Raw genomic sequence first — 25,371 nt, 5'->3', positions numbered from 1 at the left:
AGTCTCAAAACCAAACTTCCGGATCACCTACAGCAAACCCAAAGGAAAATGAGATGGAACACTCTGATACTCAACCACCTGGACTCCCTGAACTGGCAACAAAAGAGGATCTGGAAAAAATGAAATCAGGAATAATTTCTCAGATAACAGCAGAGATTGTGCTCATAGTGCAAGACATGATTAATAAACCTAGAGAGGAGCTGAGGAACATGATGGAATCTCAACATAGGAAACAAATGGAATCCATGATACAGATGCAAACAGATTTCCAGGAGATCAAAAACTCCATTGAAAGTCTACACAGCAGAATGAGCCAATGTGAGGACAGAATTTCAGATATAGAAGATAAGATTGCAATTAGTGACCAGGAAAAGAAAAATTGCTTTAAAATTTTAAGGACCCATGAGAAATCAGTAGGGCACCTGCTAGACGATGCAAAGAAGAATAACATAAGATTGATTGGAGTCAACAAAGAAACAGAAGAGAGTGCAGATGACATAGAAAAACTGTTCACAGAAGTGATGGCAGAAAACTTTCAAAGCAGGGGAAAAGAACTGGACATACAGATAAGTGAGGCATATAGGACTCCAACTAGCCTTGATCAAAAAAAATCTATATATAGGCATATAATTGCTAAGATTCCAGAAACCCAACTGAAGAACAAAGTTCTACAAGCAGTTAAGAGAAAAGAAACAAATTACATACAAAGGAAAACCCATCAGAATCACAGCAGACTTTTCAACGCAAACCCTCAAGGCAAAAAGAGCTTGGAGTGATGTATTTCAAGCCCTAAAGGAAAACAGCCTCCAACCCAGATTGATGAACCCTGCAAAACTATCTTTCAAAATTGATGGAGAAATAAGATACTTCCCTGACAAAGAGTACCTTAGGAACTTCATGAATATCAAACCAGCACACCAAAAATTTTAGACAATATCCTAGGAACAGACAATGAGAATCACAACCCCAGGAAGCACAGCAGAATGAACCCATTGGGCATGATAAGAAATTAAATGTAAAGGGGGAGAATCCAACAAAAAGAAAAAGTCATAACAATGATAAGTCAATATGTTTCAGTTATAACTATCAATGTTAATGGTCTCACTTCACCATTCAAAAGAAATAGACTGGCAGAATGGGTCAAGAAGCAAAATCCAATAATATGCTGCATACAAGGAACACATTTAATTCAAAATGAAACTCATAGACTGAAAGTTAAAGGGTGGAAAACAATACTCCATGTGACGGGAACCCGAAAAAGAGCATAAGTAGCTATCCTCTTTGCAGATCAAGTAGATTTCAAACCAACACTGATTGAGAGAGACGAAGAAGGACACTACATCCTTGTAAAGGGAAGAATCCAAGAGGAAGAGATGACAGTCATAAATATCTGTGCACCCAACTATATAAAACAAATACTAATGGACATGAAAAGTCATATAGGCACTAATACAATTGTAGTGGGGGATCTCAATACCCCACTGTCACAGATAGATCAGCTAGACAAAAAATAAGTAATGAAATACTAGAGATCAATCGAACTCCTGAACAAATGAACTTAACAGATATTTACAGAGTGTTCCACACCACAAAATCAGAATACATTCCTTTCAGCTGCACATGGGTCGTTCTCCAAAATAGACCACATACTCACTCATAGAACATGTTTAAGTAAGTACAAAGGAATTGAAGTTATCCCCTGTATATTATCAGACCATAGTGCTATGAAATTGAAGATCCATAGCAAAAGAAACTCAAAACATTTCATAAACATGTGGAAATTGAACAACACACTTCTGAATAACCAATGGGTCACAGAGGAAATTAAAGAAGAAATCAGACAGTTCCTTCCATTAAATGACAATGACAATACAACATATCGGAATCTATGGGACACAATGAAAGCAGTCTCTCGAGGGAAATTCATAGCAGTGTATATACATATTAGGAAAACAGAGCAAACCCAATTAAACAACCTGATGCTGAACCTCAAGCTTCTAGAAAAAGAAGAGCAAGACAAACCCAAACCTCATACAAGGGAGGAAATTATAAAGATCAGAGGAGAAAGCAATGCAATGGAGACTAAGAGAACGATAAAAAAGATTAATGAAGCCAAGAGTTGGTTCTTCGAAAGAATCAACAAAATTGACAAAACCTTAGCCAACCTTGTCAGAAAAAGGAAAGAAAAGGCCCAAATCCATGTAATTAGGAATGAAAAAGGTGAAATTACAACAGACCCAGCAGAAATCCAGAGGATCATCAATACCTACTTCCAGAACCTATACACCAATAAGATGGAAAACACAGAAGAAATGGACAGATTCCTGGATACATATGAACTACCAAAGTTGAATGAAGAAGACCTAAAACTTCTAAACAACTCAATATCAACCAATGAAATTGAAAACATAATTAAAAGCTTAACAACTAAGCAAAGCCCAGGTCCTGATGGCTTCACTGCTGAATTCTACAAGACATTCAGAGAGGAACTACTGCCACTACTGGTGAAACTCTTCAATGAAATTGAAAGGGAAGCAATACTCCCAAATTCCTTCCTGGAAGCAAGCATCACCTTGATCCCCAAAGCAGAGAAAGACCCAACTGAAAAGGAGAACTATAGGCCAATCTCACTAATGAACATAGATGCAAAAATCCTTAATAAGATACAGGCAAATAGAATGCAGAAGATCATCAAGAAGATCATACACCCTGATCAAGTGGGATTCATCCCAGGGATGCAGGGATGGTTCAACATACGCAAATCAATCAATGTAATACACTATATCAATAGAGCCATGGACAAACCATATGATTATCTCCACAGAGGCAGAAAAAGCATTTGACAAAATCCAACATGCATTTATGATAAAAACCCTACAAAAAATTGGAATAGATGGTCTTTACCTCAAACTGATAAAAGCCATCTATGAAAAACCAACAGCCAATATCATACTAAATGTTTAAAAACTGAAATCCTTCACACTAAAATCAGGAACAAGGCAAGGATGTCCACTATCACCACTCTTGTTCAATACAGTTTTGGAAACATTAGCCATGGCAATTAGACAAGAGAATGAAATAAAAGGAATAAAGATAGGTAATGAAGTCAAATTGTCATTATTTGCAGATGACATGATACTCTATATGGAAGACCCCAAGAACACCAACAAAAATCTTCTAGACTTAATAACCAAATTCAGTAAAGTAGCTGAATACAAGGTCAACACACAAAAATCAATAGCCCTCCTCTACATGAACAACAGACTCACTGAGACAGAAATAGGGCAAATAATTCCTTTCACAATAGCATCCAAAAAGCTGAAGTACCTAGGAATCAACCTAAACAAGTAATCAAAGACCTCTTTTCTGAAAACTATAGCACTCTGAAAAGAGAGATTGAAGATGATATCAGAAAATGGACAGACATCCCCTGCTCCTGAGTAGGAAGAATCAATATAGTGAAAATGGCCATATTTCTAAAACTGCTATATAGATTCAATGCAATCCCAATTGAAATAACAGCAGCATACTTCATGGACCTTGAGAAAAAAATCCAAAAATTCATTTGGAACAAGAAGAGACCCAGAATAGCAAAAGCAATTCTAGGTAACAGAGACATGGCAGGGAGTATCACAATCCCCAACTTGCAAGTATACCACAAAGCTACTGTAATAAAAACAGCATGGTACTGGCAAAGAGACAGTCCTGAGGACCAGTGGAACAGATTAGAAAATGCCAAAATAACTCCAGACACATTCAGCCATCTCATCTTTGATAAGAGAGCCAAACACCCTCACTGGAGGAAAGATAGCCTCTTTAATAAATGGTGCTGGAAAAACTGGGTTTCAACTTGCCAAAGATTAAAACTAGACCTATATCTCTCACCATGCAGTAAACTAAAATCGAAATGGATTAAAGATCTAAATATTAGAATAGAAATGCTGAACTGGCTGGAACAGAGGTTAGGTACAAGTCTTGAAGACATTGGTGTAGGAAAAGATTTTATGAACAAAACTTCAGTTGCCCATGAATTAGCACAAACAATCAACAAGTGGGATCTCTTCTTATTAGAAAGCTTCTGCACAGCAAGAGAAACCACCAACAGTGTGAAGAAACAACTCACAATGTGGGAAAAAATCTTCACCTGCTGTTCCTCAAAGGCCTACTATCTAGAATCCATAAAGAACTTAAAAAGATCAGACCTCCCAAATTTAAAGACCCAGTCTGAAAATGGGCATCTGAAATGAACAGACATTTCTCAGACAAAGAAGTAGAAATAGCAAATAAACATATGAAAAAATGTTCAACATCACTGGTCGTTCAAGAGATGCAAGTGAAAACAATGTTGAGATTCCACCTCACTCCAGAAAGAATGGCTGGTATCATGAAATCAACCAATAAGAAATGCTGGCAGGGCTGTGAGGAAAGAGGAACCCTACTCCACTGCTGGTGGGAGTGTAGACTGGTGCAACCACTGTGGAAATCAGTATGGAGATACCTCAAAGAACTAGGACTGGAAGTCCCATTTGACCCCACTGTTCCACTGCTGGGGATCTTCCCCAAAGAATTAAAAGAATCATACCACAGTGATATATGTGCACCCATGCTCATAGCAGCACAGTTTGTAATAGCTAAAACTTGGAAACAGCCCAAATGCCCATCAACTGGAGACTGGATAAAGAAAATGTGGTTTTTTAATAAAATGGGGTACTACTCGGCCATAAAAAATGAGAAATTAGAGACATTTATAGCTAAGTGGATGCACATTGAGGCGATACTCTTAAGTGAAATAAATAGGACACACATGTGTAAATACCGAATAGTTTCTCTGATGTGAGAAATTGAAAGTGTAAATAAGGACTAAAATGTATAATAGGTAATGTGAAATAGGAAGAAAAGGGGCAAAGGGGAAGGAAGTGGGAGGGCTAGGGGAAAGGATAGAAGGGAATGGGATTAATATGAGAAAATGGAAAAATAGGAACAAAGTCTTTGTAAATAGGGAGGACTGGAGGGGTTGAAGGGAGGGCTGGGCAAGGGTGAAAAATAAGAACCAAGAGAGACTATGTAAAGGTGCAAATTTCCAATGATGAATGTCATTATATTGTATACCTAAAATGTGCCAATGATTAGAATGAATAATCGATAATGTAAAATAGGAAGAAAAAGTCCAAAGGGGTAGGGGTAGTGGGAGGGGCAGGGGAAAGGAAAGAAGGGAAAGGAAAAAATGATGAGAAATGGAAAAAATGGAAATAAAGTCTTTGTAAATAGGGAAGGGTGGAGGGCGTGAAGGGAGGCCTAGGATTGGGGAAAAAATAAGAAGCAAGATGCATTATATAAAGGTACAATTCCCAATGAGAAATGTAATTGTGCTGTATACCTACAATGTACCAAGAAAAGAATTTAATACAAAAAAAAAAGAAGAGGAGGATTGAGGAGTAAGATGATCATGAATTTCACATGAAAATGAATGATGACCTGGAGGAGGTATTTTAGTGGCGTAATGGTGATGAAAGAATGGCTCACATGCGTTCAGAATTGGAAGAGGAGATGGAGACAGTGACTATAGAAGCTGTGAATCAAAAGCAAGTTTTACTTTAAAAATAGAATATATTAACACTGATGAGAGTGGTCATGGAATGATTCATGAAGTCTATCTGGAGCAGTGTCCCCATGTACACATGGGGAAGCACTGAGTTTAAATGTCACAAAACCATGCACATTAGCAGGAGGGAATGCAAGGTCCATAGATGTCTAGATGTTTAAAAGGAGTTAGTGAGTGAATATGAGTTAGTGAAGATGATATAGTTGTGTCTTGGGTCTCATTTCTCCGGTTCTTCCTCTTTTTCTCCCTCCCTCCCGTCCCTTCATCATGCTGAGCATTGAATCCAGTGCTTCATGCATGCGAGGCCAGTGTTCTACCACTGAGTTCTCTTCCTTTTCCCTGCTTTGCAAAAGATATAAACAACTTGGAGCTATAAATTGCTGTTTTACTAATCAGCAGGTCATTAAGACCAGAAATATTAGTCTTTAGAAAATTGTGCAAGGTAAATGTAGGTAAAATAGACATATGTGGCATTTTGATTAGGATTATTTCGCTATACATTATATAATTTAAAAATATTAAAAGGGCTGGAGGTGCTTGCATAATGTCCGCGAGTCCCTGTATTTGATTCTCAGCAATGTGAGAGAGAGAGAGAGAGAGAGAGAGAGAGAGAGAGAGAGAGAGAGAGGAGAGAGGAGACAGAGAGACAGAGAGACAGAGAGACTAGATCTAATCAGGCTGACTCGTCAGTTATAGGCTTAATCAGAGTCACTGTATATAATTCCCCTGTGTTATATAAGAAGTACACCAAGATCAAGGAAGAGTTATGTTAATGGCATTTATTGACTGGAGTTAATCATGTCCTTTTAGCTTGTTCAAACTGTTTGCTCAAATGCCTTCAATCAATCTCCTTTCATGTTACCAGTTAAACTGAAAACCTTAGAAAAGTCAATCTGCCGAAATACAGTTATTTTGCCAAACACATACAGATTAAGTTTAGATCTCCTATGAGTGAGTACATTCTTCTCCAGACACTGCTGGTTTGGGGGATTTGTTTTAGTCATCTTGGATAATATCCATTTTCATGGTATTTTGGATTGGTTGACTTTGTAATTACTGGGGTCATAATCATTAGCCACTATATATAGCAACTGGATCTGATTACAGGTACTATTAAATCTACTAATCTGGCACCAAGCCCTTGCAGTTACTTAACACAAACTGAAAGGCTGCTGAAGATTGAATCTAGACATATATCTCTCACTACATACTAAATAAAATAAAAATGGATCAAAGACTAGATGCTAAAATAGAAACACTTAACCTGCTGGAAGACAGAACAGGTAAAACTCCTGAAGTCATAGGCATTAGGCAAGAACTTTGAACAGAACCCTGGTTGCACAGTAAATAGCACTAAGAATCAACAAATGGAATCATATCAAAATAAAAAGTTTCTGAACAGCAAAAGAAACAACAGAGTGAAAAGATAACCTACAGAATGGGGGAAAAAATCTTTGTCAGCCATTTCTCAGCCAAAGGACTCACATCTTGCATATATAAAAAACTCAAAAAAGACCCTCCCCAAATGGAAGAGCCAGGCAAGAAATGGACAAGCAAAATGAATAGACACTTCACAGAAGTACAAATGGTCAATAAATACATAAAGGAATGCTCAATATTGCTGACCATTAAAGAAATACAAATCAAAACAACAGTGAGATTCCATCTTACCCCAGAAAGAATGGCTAATATCAAGAAATCAAATAATAACAAATGCTATAGCGGCTGATGGGGAAAAGAAACCGTTCTACACTATTGGTGGGAATGTAAACTAGTATATGGCCTATGGAAATCGGTGTGGAGATTCCTAAAAGCTGAAATTAGAAATTCCATTTGACTTAGCTATTCCCCTTCTAGATACCTTCCTGAAAGAGTTGAAAACATATTATAGTGATACATAATACCCGTGTTTATAGCAAAATCTTGGAAGTGGCGTATATATCCATCAGCAGATGTGAATTATTTGACTTCTCTTACTTTACAGAATGATAAGCTTCCTCTTCCTCATTGCTGAAAGATTACTTTATGAAATAAATGACAAAGTATGTAAAGTACCTAAGAGATGGCTGAGAGAGGGCTGTTCCTCATTTCAGTGCCCTTTGCTCCTCTCATTGCAATATACATTCTTTTCTTAAAAAATAATTTTTAGGTGGGTATGGTGGAGCACACCTGTGATCCCAGCACTTGGGAGGCTGAGGGAGGAGGATCATTGTAAGTTCAATGCCAGCGTGGGCTATATGGTGAGTTCAAGGCAAGCCTGAATTACATAGCAAGACCTTGTCTCAAATACACAAGGAAAAAAATTTTAAACATCTTTAATTATAAACTAAACAGACAAATGTGTTACTTAATGAACTATTACAAGGTAAATATTCTTGTATTCTGGTCAAGAAATGCAACTTTGCCAGCCACCTTTTCCTCCTCAAAGTAACTGCTACTTTTTTTTTTGATACCGGAGATCGCACTTGGGGACCTTGTGCCACTGAGCTAAATCCCTGGCCCCAAACTGCTACTTTTCTTTTGTGGTAATCAAGGAAGTTATGCACCCAGGTGAATATCTCAAGGCACTTGGAGTTTAGTATTGCCCATTAAAAAGACTGATGTACCTTAAAAATGATTTTAGTATACAGGTTCCTCATCCATCTTTTTCTGTTTGACCTGTAGTTTCTCAGTCTAGATTTTGCAGATGTCATTTTTATGGTGCAATCTGCATGTTGTTATTAGTTGCATACTTTTCAAACTGACAGTTAGATGCAGAGGAAGAATTAGACTCAGGTTTAAGCCCTTCGATGAGATTACTAGAAATGGTAAATTCTTCCATTAGGAAGCATATATTTTTTGTCTGATTTAGGAATGTTAACAGCCATTGATATTGAATGAGTTCAGCTATTTTTTCCTGGAGGTTGCAAAATGATATTCTACTGCTGTCACTTAATAAATGTATTATGTGGAATATTTTTTTTATAAAAGGAATCTTTCTTCATCTATTGGTAAAATTCTTGCAAGATAAACTTTTAATTTTTCTTTTTAAACCAGTTTTCAAGTTAATTAATTGGTTTTCTAGCATCAACTGTAGGTGACTAGTTTTTAAAATATTATGAACTCATTAAGTATATGTATGTTTATAAAAATACTACATATCACTAAGTATATTTGTATGTTTATTTATAAAAAAATACTATCTACTCTTCACTTTTTCATTTTTTTTTTATATATATCCTCCCAGGAACATTCTAGTCATATGAAATCACTTATGCTTGTTTTGTTTTTCTTTGTTTTTTGGTACCAGGGATCGAACTCAGGACTTTGTGCTTGTGCAGCAGGCACCGGAACTACTGAGCTAAATACCCGACCCACTTATGCTTGTTGATGGATTTTTGTTTCACTATCTTGCCACTGCAAAAAATTCTTTATGGAATATCTTTCATTTATAGCTCCTCATATATGAGTATATTTATGGAATAATTCCTAGAAGTGGAATTGCTACTTTAAAAAAGGTACACAGATTTAAGATTTTTATAAAGAATCATAATTTGGGGCCAGGGATTTAGCTCAGTGGTTCTGCCCCCTGCCTTGAAAGCGCAAGGTCCTGAGTTCGATCCCCGGTACCAAAAAAAAAAAAAAGACAACTTATCTTCTACTGAGTTTATATGAATTACATTCCCATTTGTCTTACTCCACCTTTTACTGCTATTAGAAAACTATGACAATTTATTGCAAAATACGACAATTAAGAAATTTTTTCTCACAGTTCTGGACACTGGGAAGCCCAAGATCAAGGCATGGACTTCTGGTGTCTGGTGAAATCCTTCTTGCTGTGTTCCCCCATGACTGAGGAAGCTGGCAAGCTACTGCATGTTTCTTGAACCCTCTTTTGTAAGGTCACTGATGCCATTAACAAGGGTGGTGCCTTAAACACCTAATCACCTTAAAGGCCCCACTTAAACTATCATACTGGCAACTTCTGAATTTTGGAGCAGACATTCAAGCCACAGCACAATCCACAATATATCTGCAATAAGGCACTCTTTAAAAAAATGTTTTGGTATGGGTGAAAAGTGGGAGCACAACAGGTCAGAGAAGAAGGCCTGAATTTTAATAGGAGGAAAAGATGGTGAAGGACCAAGATGGGAGTGAGAAATTGGAATCAAATAAAGGTACTGGAACTCTTCATCAGGTGCTTATTCTAAATGTTATTTGAGGAACAAAGAAGCAGGTCAAAGCAAACAGAAACTTCTGGTAGAGGCAAGTGTACTGATGTGGAAACATTAAATTTGGTAGCAGCTATCAGTCATTATCTAATTTAATTCTCACAGTAGTCTTAAGAGATATTCTTTTTTGCAGATAAGTGGAGGCTATGGGAATAACACTATTTCACAGGATTGTATGAGGATTAAATGATACTGTGTATGTGATAGCACCTAATAGTGCATGAGCTTCTTGAGGGCATAGACACTTTAAAACTTACATAATGCCAGATGCGATCTGGAACTTAATAAAGAATCTGCTGAATAAATTTAATGAGTGATAGAATGTAACATAGGACCTATCATATAAGTATGTGCTGAACAAGTGAATGATTATTGATTCTAAAGACCAGCAGCTAAAAGGGAAGTAGGGAGAGCCACAATATCACTTAAGGTTCTGGAATCTATGATAATAAATCATCTAATAGATATAGATATGACTTTTTTTTTTTTACAGGTCTGGGGATTGAACTGAGGGCCTCACACTACCACTGAGCTACATCCTAAGCTGACATATAACTTTAAGAACTGGTAATTATTTCAAAAACTTGAGAAAAATGTGTAATGCTGATGCAGAAAACTATGTATGCTACACTTCTCCTTTAAATAAATTTAGGAATCTATATCTTTACTTCACTATATCCTTAAAAAAACCCTAAGGCATCATAATAAAGAACCCTAGCTAGGTGTGGTGAATAATGCTTGTAATTCAAGCACTCTGGGAGATAAGGCAGGGGGATTGCAAGTTCAAGCCTAGCCTGGGTAATTTACAAGATCTTGTCTCAAAATAAAAAATAAAAGACCTGGGAATGTAGCTCAGTATGAAGGTCCTGGGTTCAATCTCCAGTACTGCAAAACAAAAAACAAATTTAATTATTATGTTGTTAAAGAACTAAATATTCCAGTTAGAGAACAAGGATTGTCAAATCGGACGGCAAAAGCAAACCCAACTACATGAGGCTAATAAGAAATATATCTAAAACAAAAAGATACAGAGAGATTTTTTTAGAAGTTGGGGGACTTTTTGCAAATACTAACCAAAATAAAGCTAACATAGTAATAATAATTAGATTTTAGAACAAAAAGCATTATCAGTGATAAAAAGAGACTTTCATAATGAAAACAGTAAGATTCATCAGGAAGATACAAGATTTAATTTGTGCTTAATAACATAGCTCCAAAAAAGATAAAAATCAACAGACCTTAAAAGAGAAACAAACACACAATCACTGAGAGATTTTAACATTCCTCTTTCACTTGAGCAAGAAAAAATCAGTACAGGACAGTAAAAACTAACATAATTTTGGTCTCTGGAGAAAATCTATATAGAAGATAGACTTTGACCAAAACAGCTTGTTATAGACCTAAAGTGAACAACAAAACCAAATCCAAGTTTCATGTGTTCATAGGTGGGACTTTCAAAAGGTGATTGGATCCTGAGGGCTCCAACTCCATCAATGGATGAATTCATTGATGAGATAACTGGATGGCATTATTGAGAAGTAATGGAAACTTAAAAGATGGGGCCTCATTGAAGCAGTGGAACAAGGAGGTGTGACCTTGGGGGGAAGGTCTGGTCTCCAGCTCCTTCCTCTCTGGCTCTTTCCATCTCTCTCTGCTTCCTGGGTGCCATGAGGTGAGTAGCTTTCCTCTGCCAAACTCTTTTGCTATGATGTTGCTGCCTCACTGTAGGCCTAGAAGGAATGGAACCAAGTAAGCCATGGACTGAAACCTCTGAAACTGAGGCAAAATTCAAATGTTTCTCTCTCAATTGTCAGATATTTTGCCATAGCAATGAAAAGCTGTTAGTCATTTTCCTCCTTGCTGAGACACAATACCTACCTACCAGATAACCACAACTTAAGAGGTTTACTTTGGGTCACAGTTACAGTCCCTGGTGAGCTGACTCCAAAGTAGAAAAGGCATAGAAGGGCCTGGCAGAGGAAAGCTGCTCACATCACAGTACCCAGGAAGTAGAGAGAAGAAAGGAGCCAGGGAGGGAGATATACTGTTTCAGATCACAACCCTGCTCACCTCTTCTCACCAGGCTTTATTCCTAATAGCACATTTAGCTGTAGCAACTCCCCCCACTCCATGATCCAGTTAACATACAAAAGTTACCAACCTCTGAATGCATTAGAGTTTTGGGGTTAATTATTGATCTAAACTATAACACTAATACACCCTATGTGTAGAAGAGTGGATAAATTCAACTAGGAAATACATGTAGAAAAGAATCAATAATAATATTGCTTCTCGGCTTTTTGGCTAAGATCAAGTGAAAATAATCAGCAATAGAAAACTAAGAGGTACCATCTTTTAAAACAGGCAAATGAAGCAGTTAAGGGCAAGGAGAAATCATTAGAAGGTACCTGAGACCTGGGTAAGCAAGGACCCTGTTAAGGTCTCCATGCTTCAGGGAAATGAGTGCTTTGAAGTGCCTTACTCAAAATATTTTGAAGCTTCCTTCAGTGTCTGGGATAAAGCAAGGTCAGACCCAGTCCCATGAGAAGGAACCTGGTTGCCAAGCCAGAAATGCCTCTCTTGACATTTTCTAAATCTCACTTTTGTGCCTGGAACAGGGTAATTTCTATTTGAGGCTTTTCCCAAACTTCTATACCATCCTTAGCTGTACCAAATACCCTTACAAGTGCTAGAACTTGTGCCTACGAAATCACCTTGGGTTTGAAATCATTCCTACTGGCGGAAGAACTATTTCTTTCATGATACAGTACTATCAGAATGGTGCTGACCAATTTTAGATGACTATCATTTTGGACAAATTTCAGAGTTCTAGACGAGCAAAGGTCACCACAGACACTTGGGATTAAGTTGTATATGGAAGCCTAAGCATAGTCTCTCAGATGTGTGAGTATAGTGGCAGTTCTGTATCCTATTTGCCTCCTGCCACTGCCACCAGGGAGGTCACCCTACCTGCCTGTTCAGATTCTACATCTTGTGTTAGATCATTCCTGTCTCCTTTGAGCCCTTTCAAGGCTGTTGTTTCACAATGCCAATGGTTCCTTCTAATCATGTCCTCTCCTTTCCAATCAATGATGACATTGTGCTCTTCAGGTTTGGGCTTAAGCCATGTTGATGGAATGGATATTCTTTGCATAAATGAAACCTATCTTTGCTCCACCCATGGGCCCCTGGTCTATCGTTCCCAAATGTGGCCAACACTGAAACATCATAGTCTAGGAATGCAGTAATTATAGCAAAAGAGATTTCAAGAGAAGACATGGTTGCAATATGTGTTCAATGTTTATGTTACAAAAGTCCAGATGGTAAATATAAGACTGGAAAATGAATAGTAATTCATACTCTGGGTAGGACTTCATATTTTATAACCATCAGTAAAATAGTTAATAAACTTAGTCATTCAAAACAGCATTCCCAGTGGCACAATGGATATAGCATCATGAATACTGCAGCATTAAATAAATGGCATTAGGAAACTGCACAGGTCAAGACTATACAGGTCAATACAAATAGGTTCTAAAGGGTCATAGCTTTGTGACAACTAATGGCACTGCTAGTCTTTTATTGCAGGAGGAGATACGAAGTTTGCCAGAAATAGTACTTTTGACGGAAACATCACAAACTATTTCCAATTCCTTGAGATGGTGCCTGTTTATTAAGAATCTTTACATGCACTGACTAGACAACGGACATGCACCTTTTTTTCTACCCATTATACTAAATCTTCATTGATAAACTGCTTCACACGGGCTCATGAATTACATAAGGTATTTCTAACTAAACTTATTTACAGAAGGGCTCTGAAAACTATTTTCCCTACAGGAAGACTTATCAAACAGAAACTAGGAGAAACCAGAAACCATGAGATGTCGTATCTTAGAAAAAGAAGTTCAAAGAGATCAAATAAAAATAAGGACTAACAAATCCACTGGATTTAGGGGTAGAAAACCACTATTTTTTTTTAAACTCTTCTGTTGGCAAATTATCAAAATAGAAAGTTCAAGAGAGAGACCCAGCAGAACAAGGTCAAAATATGAGGGAAGGTTTGATACAGGATCCCAAAGATGAGTATAACGAAATAACAGCCCAAACACATTAGGACTAAGTCAATGTGCATCATTTTCTGAGAATAGAAGAATCTGAGGAGGGAATACAGATATAGACAAGTGAATAGGTATGGTTGAGGAAAGTGAGGGAATATCAAGAAATCTCAATATTCTCCATGAAGTGAAGCAAGGAGAGCAGCAATAGGTTGGTGGCATGAAGAGTGAAGATTTGGAATAGGTGCTATGGGGAATGACAAAGAAAGCTGATTGAGGATATGTAAGAGTCCACAGGGGACAGCTGAGGTGCTGCCTGAAGGTTTGGAAATTGCTCACTTTGGCTTTTATTAGCACTCCAAGCTTATCTACTGTCATAGAACATACCAGATTCCAACTGGACTACTTTACCTCTACTAGACCATGGATTTGAATACAAGGAGCTTGACTTTTATTTTCAAGTTTCCAGCAACAAGCATAGTGCTTGAGATGTTGTACTCACTCCATGACTAAATGTGTGTAGCATTCATTGCAAACCTTTATCACTGCATATTGTTTTGTACTGAAACTGTTTACATGTCTGTCTTACCCAGTAAACTAAAACCTTTTGAGATACTGATTTTTTTTTTAGCTTATATCATAAACTCAGCATAGTAGTCCATTAGATAGCAGGCATTTTCCAATTTGAGCTGAACAGTTAAAACTTTGTTTTGGTTTGCAAAGCTTTTATTTCTGGGTGTACATGTGATTTTAACAAACATTTCTGAAGAGAAAAATTGACAATATTACTAAAGTACAATTGACAGTATAAGATAAAGTGCCCAAGTATCTAAATAACAATATTCTGGATAAAACACTGGGGGAAACAATTGCTTTACATTTTAAAGACTCAATAGCACCCACTACAGTCTTCTCTATTTATTCTTCAAGTGTGCAAAATTTAAAGAATATTTTCTGTGCCACTAGAGGCAAAATTTTCGAGATTTATCTTTGTTTAAAAGTCTAGGAATTGGGTTCAGGTAATTTTTTGTTTTTTTTATGAAAACAACTCAGGTGACCAAGCACTTTTTGCTTCAGACACTGAAAGTAGACAGTTTCCTGAAAAAGAATCAAGTCCAAAAACCGACTCTTTGGAAATCTGGCCTGAACTTTTACAGTTATATTTAGTTTTCTGTTTTGCACCTATTGCTGTAAACACATTTTTAAACTTCCTAATGAAACATACATCATTTCTTTGTTTGGTATGTTTCAGTTTCTTTCTTGGTACCTCTTTTTGGCCAGGGGAATTATGGGCAGCAAGGCATTTCTTTAAACCCATGACTTGTAATTCAAGCATATCTGAATGAAACACTTTTGTTGTGGTAGGGGGGACCCATTCATAAGCATCAGTTTCAAAGCACTCAGCAACAGTACAGTGGTTGAAAATCTCTGGTTGTGTAATACTAGATATAACAGGGCTTCTAGATTTCTGGCTAGATATTTTTATATTTTGCGGACAACTTGGAGTGGCTTGCTGTTTGTTATTTTCAGGAGAAACTTGTGTTTTTTTATAGTTAGTATTAAGATTTGCATAAAATGTAGGTAATTTTTTGAAAGTTCCATGTATTCCATGAGTTCTTGTGTGGTGGAATCCTGAAACTGGAGTTGACTGTGAACATGGAACAAAGTCTTGGCTATCTTCAAGATCATATTCCAAATCTGACTGAAGATGAGGCAGAGGAGAACATTTTCTTGGATACACAAAGGCAGGCATGCTTTGCAAGGGTGAAGACTGAGTGGAGTTTTCAGAAAGTGATTTTAGTAAAAAACAAGACTCTTCAAGATGACTTCCTGCCAAAGATGTTTCCCACTGTAACAAAATATCTTCTGATTTTTTTGTAATTTCTGTTGTAATGTCTGTATCTTTAGCAATATCATCAAACAGATCAGCAGAAGCATTGTAGCTACCTTCATAACCAGGAGAGCTTTGTGTTAAATTATCTATACGTCCATATGATGTTTCTTTTGATGTATTTGTACTTCTACCTGGATTACTGCAAAGAGTTTCTAAAGGATATATAAGTTTCCTACAAATTGTAAGACTGTCATGTTGGTTCTTTGGCCACATATGTTTGTTTTCTAATTTGCAAAGACCAGAAACATCACTGTATGTCTTAGAACACAAAGTTGTTAACTTTTCATTCACTTGTGAAAGTGGCTGTTTTCCACGTCCATCAAAATATTTGATACTAAGATAAGAATGGTCATTCTCTGAAGTACTGGGGGTACATGAAATTTTATCTCTATGTGGTAGAATTTTGATAGTTTGCTTTACAGTAACAGTTGTTTCTAAATCTTTTGAAGATGGAAACAGAGCTGACAGACAAGTGTTTCGGAGACAATATTCTGAAACACCACTTCCATTACTGTTTGCAGAGATAGCTTCTGTTGGTCTATTCCTGCATATGGAGACAGCATCTGCTGTGTTATCTGGTTGTGACTCCTTGTGAATACTAGGACTTTGATTTGCTTCACAGTTGGAAAAGAAGTTATTTTTGCTAGAGTTTGCTTTGTCTGTTGCTTGTGATGATGTTGAAGTTACAGGTGGTGTATGTAGTGTTCCAGTTCTCCAGGGAGACACAGATAACCTGGTATAGTAGTCTGCATGGAATTTATCAATGTCATTATCTACATTATGTTTCTTATTCCTGTTATCTCTTGGGGTTTTAGGAATCTCACTTTCAACAACTGCCAGAAACTTGTCCAGGCTTTCAGATAATGGAAGATCATCCCAAACCACAGGGTCAAAATCCTGGGAACTGTTGTTTACCTCTTCAGGTCTGGGTGATGCAGGTAAACAACAGGTAAAGGTCTCTTGATGGCTAGTGGTGCTGTCTACATCATGATGCTGGTAACATGGCAGCTCATCCTGGGAATACTCATTTTTAATTCCTACTGCATTGTGGAAGGATTCTACACTACTTGACTCAAGGGGCTCTTGCATTTTCAAAGGGAATAAATTAGATGTAATTCTAGTTTCATGATGACTGCTGTGAATTACACTCAGTTGATTAGCTTGTAAGCTAAGTTCTTCACCCAAATTTTTTGTTGTACTTTTTTTGTCCATATACAAAACAAAGCTCCACGAACCCTGAATGGAATCATGGCAATCATTGGAACCAGTGGTCTCTGCAAAGGACATACTCTTTCTGTTTTGGTGAAGAGTAGCAATGGCCATGCTTTTTTCTGAAGCTGAAACATCATCATTATCTGTTAGTGAAACAGTGGAGGTGAGTTCAAGTGGTAGGTGACAGAATCTTGAAATATTATCTGTACTATGAGACTCCAAAAAACAGGATGTACTATCAGAACCATGTATGCTGCTGAGATCACTATTTGACTGATCTAAAGAAAATAACTGGCTGTTAGGTTCCTGGGAATTACAGTGTAGTTTCCTCAAATTGGAAGTCTGCAAAAGCTGATGGAAATAGCCAATGACAGTGAAGCCTGCAACATGTGGGTCTGGCAGAATAATCTGGCAAGCTACTAGTGCTCTGATTTCTCTTCTTACATCACGACACCTTTGTAAGAAGTTACTAGAATCTGAACCATGTCCATATTGGTTTTCAAAATTCTGTAAAAGTAAGTTAAATGAGAATAAAATGGTCTTTTTTTGATTCAAATAAAACAACAAAGATTTTAAAGGTTAAAGCAAATAGAACTAACCTCTACTCCCTCTAATTTCAATTCCTTTGGTATTAAGGGCAGAATAGAATATATAAAAGAATATAAATCTTGGAGTAAGGAACACTCGTCTTCAAATGCTCCTGTATATTAGGGTTTTGGGCAAGTTACTTAACCTTGTTGACCTTTAGTTTCCTCATTTATAAAATAAATATAAAAAGGTTGGATTATTGTTTAGCAATAACAAAACTGCACAGTGCATCGCAAAAATAGTTGCTTATAAATGGCAATTACCATTATACTTGTCAGGAAAAAGAATGAATAAAAGAAAGAACAAAATGAAAAAAGAAAACCAAATCTTCTCAGACTTTAACAAAGTAAAGCTCTGTAGCTCTTGTTTTCACCTTTTCTTTTAGGTTTTCTCACTGTTCAGTTGTGGAATGATCTATTCTTTTTAAAACCCTAATTCTAATATAGACAAAGTTTCCATTTGTCTCCTTTAGTGTAAATCAGACAGAAAACTATTACTCCTTTGAGGTTGGACTTTTTAAAAAAAACTCCTTCTATAGTCATTTTTGTAATTATTCAAGACCTTTCCCCAACCTATTCTTAACTTTTGCATCATCACTCAGATATTTTGCCTTTAATGTTAGTTCCCTCCTCTTTTTATAGGTGAGAGAATTAAAAACTAGATAATCAATAAAAAATTTACCACATAATTTGAACAAAACTGGGAAAGTGAAATAAAAACACCAGATTACAAAATAGAATATCTAATACTTTTCTAAATTTATAATAAATTTACGTTTTAAAATTTTATTTATGATAAATTTATATTTTTAAAGTTCTGAAACCATCTGAGCTGGGCTTTTCTGACTTTTGAAAGAGGAAATTGTTTAGAGTGATGTTGAATTAGATTACCTAGAAGCTATTTTTACACAGTTTAAAGAGCTTCCACAGGCCTTCAAATTTATTTATGTAACTCCTCTAAACTATTTAGAAAATCCAAATCATTTCATTACATTGGAAATTATTAAAGCCCAGCTCTTGTAATTACAGCACTCTGAATGGATGAGGCATGAGGATCCAAGTTTAAGCTCAGCCTGAGCAACTTATCGAGACTTGTCTCAAAATAAAAAATTAGAAAAGAGGTGGGGATGTAGCTTAGTGTGAAGACCATGGGTTTAACCCCCAGTACCACCCACTCCCACACAAAAAGGTTAAGAGAACAGTAAAAGAAAGGTAGTCTCAATTACCGTCACTCCAAAAATAAAGCTTTGCCCAACAAAGCAAATTTCAACTGCTTTGGTTAACAGGTCCTGTGCTGTATCACTGTCCAGTGTTTCTGGAATTTTATTAGGATCCTGAATGTATCTGGGAAAGAGAATAAAAAAATGTGAAGAGATAAACTTTGATTTTTAATTTGCAAGAGTCCAAAGACACAATTAATTTTAAAATACAACTTGAACCTTTTGAATTACATAGAGAAAAAAAATGTCTTTATGAGCTAGACATTTCATTCCCGGTAGTTTTACCATAGCACAGAAAGACAAAAACATAAACAAAAGCAAAAATCTCACCAATCAAGTGTAAATAAAATAGATCCTTGCTTAGTCACCAGGCCCAGCAATCATACTGGTGAAAAATAAAAGTGCGAGGGGGTGCAGGTGGGGGTGTTACTCTGGCAATTCTGTCAGTGGTCTCTCTAGTGTTCCTTCCTTCAAATCAGTTTGTCTTCAACCATAAGAACACAGAGATTTCTTCTGCCAAGTGATTAAGTGAGACAGGCAGAAGGGAGAGGGGAAGAAAAAGCTTTAGTTGTTTATATAGATCCTTACATTCTGAGGATTATGTCCAATTAAGTCAAATGATGGTCATGAAGCTGTACTGCAAGTCACAAGTCAAAGAATGACAAAATTTCAACTTCTATGTATATGTAAATACAGTATCCCCTTAAATAGCTTCTCCTTTGAATTTATTTTCTTATCTAAATTTCTCTAACTTGGATTAGAGTTTTTTAATTTAATAGTTTATAGCTCCCATTCAAGTACTAACCAGGCCAGACCCTGCTTAGCTTCAGATCAGACGAGATCAGGCACATTCAGGGTGGTATGGCCGTAGACAATAGTTTATAGCTTAGCTGTAAAGAAGTCTGGTGTTACACAAACACGATATGTATTCATGAGATAAATATCTTTTTCTTTCTCACTTGATTATCTTTTAAAGGAACTGATGATGTAAGGTTGAAAGTTTATGTTTTTATTTATTATCTTTTTTTAAATTAAAAAAATTTTTTTTTCCCCATTAAGTTTATTGGTACATTTTCGGTATAACATACAGTTACATTCATCATTGGGATCTTGTACCTTTACATGAGTATCTTGGTTCTTATTTTTTTCCCCTTCCCTTGCCCTCCCTTCACCCCCTCCACCCTTCCCTATTTGCAAAGACCTTGTTTCCATTTTTTTTCCTCTTTTCATATTTTTTCCTTTCCCTTTTTTCCTTTCCCCTACCCCTACCAATTCCCCTGCTCTTTTAGACCTTTTCTTCCTGTTACACAATATCAATTATACATTTTTTAAATTATAATATTAAGATCTAGGAGACATTACCACAGATTTTACAGAATTTAAAAAGATATAGAAAGCATATTACAAAAATCTGTTTTGAAATAAATTTGACAACTTCTAAGAAGTACCTTGGAAGACAAATTAATGAAACTGACTCTGGAGGAAATATAAAATTTGAATAGCACCTATTAAAGAAAGTATATTCCTAGCTTGAAAACCTACCTATATGACAACAGCAGGCTCATAAACATTTTAACTGATAAATTGTATCAAACAATTAAAGCAGAAAAAAGAAGGAACACTTCTCCCCTCATTTTAGGAACTCAACATTGTGCTAATCCTAAAACTGGATAAAGATAACAGAAGAAAAAAGTATGAACATAGATAGAAATTTGTTTAACAAAACAAACTATTGGAAGTCAGATCTGTAATGCCTATTATCTTAAAAACACTTATCTTCAAATTCTATTAGCATACTAACAGAGCATCCAGAAAAAAGAATACTTTAAATATTGTTACCTGTGCAAATCAGTGGCAGTAAGACCAAAAAATGCATCTAAGCAGCTTCCAAATACAGTAATGATAAATAATTTGTTTGATTCTGCAACTTTTAAGGAAAGTTTATATCTGTAACTTATATTTTCTGCTTCACCAGTAGAGCCACATTTTGGACAATTAGATCTAAAAAAATGGAGGAAAAAAGTATAAAGCTGTTCATTAAAATTGTTTTTAACGTGATGAAAAATACCATAAAGATTCAAAGTAATAGTTTTATACAAACACTCCTAGTAACTTACATTCTTCTTAAACTATTTATGATCAACTTCTTTTGAATTTCTCTATTCATTAAAAATTGGCTTTGCTGATTTAAATTAAGTAGCAACAAACTCATAGAAATACAAGTGCTAAATGTTGAAAAAACTATGTGCACTGAGAAAAAAATAAGAATTTTGAAATATTTATATATAAAGTACTTAATTGCATTTTTTTTACCATTATAAAAATTATTTTCTTTAATTCACTGGATTATGTTGAGAATTATCAATTATAAATTAGATATAAAAACCATTCAATTTAATCTGTTTTCAAGGCAACATGCAGTGTGGCCAAAGGTTTTCTAGTCAAAAAGTACACACCAAGAATAATTCTATTGTCATGTTTTAGAAGATCTGGTTTTGGGACAGTAACCAAATTCTTGAAATTGTTAATACCTTCTCTGTAATATTTAGGGCTGAGAAAGGGTAAAATGAGACAAAGAATAGAATGGAAATCTTGCCAATGTAATAGTCTGCTCCCTCATAATTATACTAAATATAGTAATGGTAACTGTCACTTCTATTTTTCTGTTTTCTAGCTTGTAATAATGGAAGTCTGATTTCTACTTTTCAGGTTCTTAATTTAGCAAATTAACCCCTAAAACATCTTATGATAATGGCTAATACTAGAACTTTCCTTTTTGTCATGTTGATAATGATCTGGCTTAAAATGTAGTGGCAAAGGGGAAACAGAAAGTAATGTTAAAGATAGTTGTATAAATTTGGTTGCTGCCAAATAACCACTAGGGGGAGTATATAATCTTTAGCTCTCAAAGTGATTTTCAAAGAAAGCCTTTTATGTTCCTGATTCACCATCATAGATAGATCTGTGCTAATTACTATTGCTTTTTTCCTCCACACTGGGGATAGATCTATACTGATCCATTCATGTAATGATACTCAAATCTGTGCAGTAGGCCGGCCATAGAATAAAGAGAATGCACTAGGAAATAAAACAATTTCTCTTTAGTATGAAGCTCTAGTGAAATGAACTAAGGATTTAAATAGATATTAGTTTTTTAAAGGTTATGTATTAATAATGCATTCATAGCTAATGTAAAATCCCTAGTAAATCTTTGAAAATTAATATTCATCAGTGTTTTGCCATTTATAAATATTTTCAATGTACATTTCATTCTGTTTTCTGTGTACATTATTTCATTCCATATTTAATTCCTTTACAGATGGGGAAACTGGCCTGAAGTTTTGCCCAAGGAGACAAAATTTATGAATTTCATGATCCAAATCCAAGCTTTGGACTCTTAATCTAAAATTCTTTCCTGTATGAGGTCTATGAGAACAAATTGGTTAATAATGAAATATTTTGCAAATAGATTATCAGTGATAGCCTAACAAAAACTAGGTCTATTTCTGTTAATACATGTACACACTAAATTACTTGTACTTTTATAAGACACATATGCCTATCAAAGATATTTATTTATATAGTTTTAAAAATCCTTTTGGGAATCATGTTGGATTGAAATGTTAGTATGGTACAATATAGATTATACTTCTCAAACTGTAATTGGATAAAAATCACCTGGGGATCTAAAATTAACATTTGGACTCAATAAGTCTAGGACAATTCTGCCTTTCTTTTTCTTTTTTTGCAGTACAGAGGATGGAACCTAGGGTCTTCACACTAAGCAATACTGCAAGTCTGTATTTATTCATTCATGTATGTATATATGTATGTTTGTTTTTGAGACAAGTTTTTACTACTAAATTACTCAAGCTGGGCTCAAACTTGCAATCTTCCTGCCTCAGCCTCCCAGAGTGCTGGATCACAGAAACATGTGACACCAAGCTCAGCTAGAATTCTGTATTTCCATTAAGCTATAATACTAAAGCAAGTGTTTCTTCAACCCACTTAAAAAGCAAAGGCATAGACAAAACATTCAGATTATGGTCCCCATTTAATTTCTAGAGACAACCTTATTTCTAAGCTGTCATTCATTATGCAACCAGTTATTTCAGGACTGTGGTGATTAACTGATTAGTTGTCAACTTGAGTGGAGAACACCCATTGAATTGAGTTGGCAGATTCTAGGTGTGGAAGACCCACTTAAGGCTTGTTGTTGGAAAGGTATAAAAGGACAATGGGAAGGAAGGATTTCATGCTGATTTTCCTTGGAAGAGCTTCACTGTGGCTGTTGTTCCTCCAAGGGGCTTTGGGCTTTGGCTGAGCTCTGATCCTTGCTGTCGCCAAGGATGGAGCTGTTCTCTTCAGAGGACTGCCGTCTTCGTCTTGGTATTTGCCCTCACCTTGGGTGTTGTCTCCTAACTCTCTAAGCCGATTCTTCAGCTTCCAGCCCCTACTTTTCAGCCTGCTGGAGCAGACTCTCTAGGCTCCAGCACTGGCCCTTCGACTTTCCAGTGCAGACCCTTTGGTATTCATTTGCAGATTCCTTAGCCTACTTGTTTGGAACACTGCCTTGGCTGGGTTCTTTGGATTTCTAGTGCATGGAGATACCTCTTGCACTCTTCTACATTAGACTCTGTGGGCGGGTATTGTCAGCTAATCTTGTAAATTTCTGTGTCTTGCATTAAATCTGTTTCTCTTGCAAATACTGACCTCAACAAAGATCATCTATACTCTTCAAGCTCAGTCTGGGGAACTTATGGACTTAGTGACATCTTGTTTCAAAAATAAATAAAGTACATACATACATACATAAATGGGGTAGGGATGTAGCTCAGTGTGAAGGCCCTGGGTTCAATTCCCAGGGAAAACAACAACAACAGGAACTTTTGTTTATGTGAATAATATTCATTTATATTTTAAAAATTAAAATATTCAATTGACAAAGACTAAACATATTCAAGGTATACAAGATGAACTGAGGGGCTGGGGATACAGCTCAGTGGTTCCGCTGCCTGCCTTGCAAGTGCAAGGTCCTGAGTTCAATCCCCAATACCCCAAAAGAAAAAAAAAAAAGAAAAGTGGACAAGATGAACTGAAATACATAGTGTGTAATGATTACAATCAAATGAACACATTCATCATCATTCACATCTCTAGAACTTCATCTTATATCTGTAGTTCTAAGAAACTAAGTTAAAATGAAACAAAAAATTAAAACGTCTCACTCCAGAAAGAATGGCTATCATCAAGAAATCAACCAATAACAAATGCTGGTGAGGCTCGGGGCAAAAGGAAATCTTTTCCATTGTTGGTGGGAGTGTAAATTGTACAACCACTATGTAAATCAGTGTGGAGATTCCTCAAAAAACTAAAACTAGGGCCGGGGATTTAGCTCAGTGGTTCTGCCACCTGCCTCGCAAGCACAAGGACCCGAGTTCGATCCCCGGTACCAAAAAAAAAAAACAACAAAAATTAAAACTAGAGGTTCCATTTGACGCAGCTATTCATTTCTAGGTATCTTCTCAAAAGAGTTAAAGTCATCATAACACTCATGTTTAAAGCAGCAAAATTTATAACAGCTAAATCTTGGAAACAGCCCATGTGCCTACCAAGAGATGAGTGGATAAAAAAATGTGGTTTTTATATATAATGGCGTACTACTCTACCATAAAGAAGGATGAACCCAAGACATGCATCTCGAGACTATAATCTTAAGTGAAGTAAATCAGACATACAAGTTTAAATACTGTATTATTTCTTTTTTATGAGAAAACCAAAATGTAAATAAGAAACAAAATGAAGGATATTAGGAAGTAGGAAGGACTTGTTCAAATGGGAATTTATTTATTTATTTATTTATTTATTTATTTTTGGTACCAGGGATCAAACTTGGGACCTTGTGCTTGCAAGGCAGGTGCTGGAACCACTGAACTAAATCCCTGGCCCCTCAAATGGGAATTGAAATAAGGGATGGGGGAAGGGGAAAGGAAGGAAGGGAAAAGGGATTTAAAAAGAAAAGAATTGAAGAAAAAAACAGAAACAGCTTTTATAAATGGGGAGGGGGAAATGGGTTAAAGGGAGGGGAGAGTATAGGTACAAATTCCCCATGATGAATGTGATCATTATGTATGGCAAACATGTACTAGCAAAAAAAAAGAATCAACCAGAAAAATCCACAAAATATTAACTCATTTAAATACTATACCCACTATACGGTAAACAAAAATAAAATACAGTAAAACATTGGTTTGCCAGCATAATTCATTCTGAAAACATTCTTGTAATCTAAAGCACTTGCAAATCAAAGTGAATTTCCTTATAAGAAATAATGGAAACTCAGATGACTTGTTCCACAACCCCAAAATATTCATATAAAATGATTACAATATTGTAATATAGTACAAAATAATAAAGAAAATACAAAATATAAAGAAAAATAAACAAATTAACCCACATTTAGCTTTGAAAACTTTTGTGGCTGGTGTGAGGGAGACAAGAGAGAGAAGGGTTACTGTGTAGGATAAATTTCACTGTCACTAATGGAATCACTGCTATCTATTGGCTCAATGGAATCTTTTTCTTTT

At 36.0% G+C, this 25,371-nt stretch overlaps 1 protein-coding gene across 1 annotated transcript in view; it reads right to left on the bottom strand.

Moving 5' to 3' along the window:
* Positions 1-11,549: 11,549 nt before the first annotated feature.
* Positions 11,550-25,371, bottom strand: part of Ddias (DNA damage induced apoptosis suppressor) — a 30,235-nt gene continuing 16,413 nt past the window's right edge. Inside the window, exons 3-5 of the mRNA XM_004868285.3 lie at positions 20,624-20,785; positions 18,791-18,908; positions 11,550-17,484 (exon numbers count right to left, since the gene is read on the bottom strand). Coding sequence (XP_004868342.2) covers positions 14,908-17,484; positions 18,791-18,908; positions 20,624-20,785 — 2,857 coding nt within the window. The 3' untranslated portion in view covers positions 11,550-14,907. The remainder of the gene's footprint in view (positions 17,485-18,790; positions 18,909-20,623; positions 20,786-25,371) is intronic.

Source organism: Heterocephalus glaber, unplaced genomic scaffold (genome assembly GCF_053883595.1).
Source record: "Heterocephalus glaber isolate CG9 unplaced genomic scaffold, H.glaber_assembly_v1.0 deba00001429, whole genome shotgun sequence".
NCBI classification, from domain to species: Eukaryota; Metazoa; Chordata; class Mammalia; order Rodentia; family Bathyergidae; genus Heterocephalus; species Heterocephalus glaber.
The sequence above is the reverse complement of the archived record's forward strand: the minus strand, read 5'-3'. Positions and strand labels throughout refer to the sequence as shown.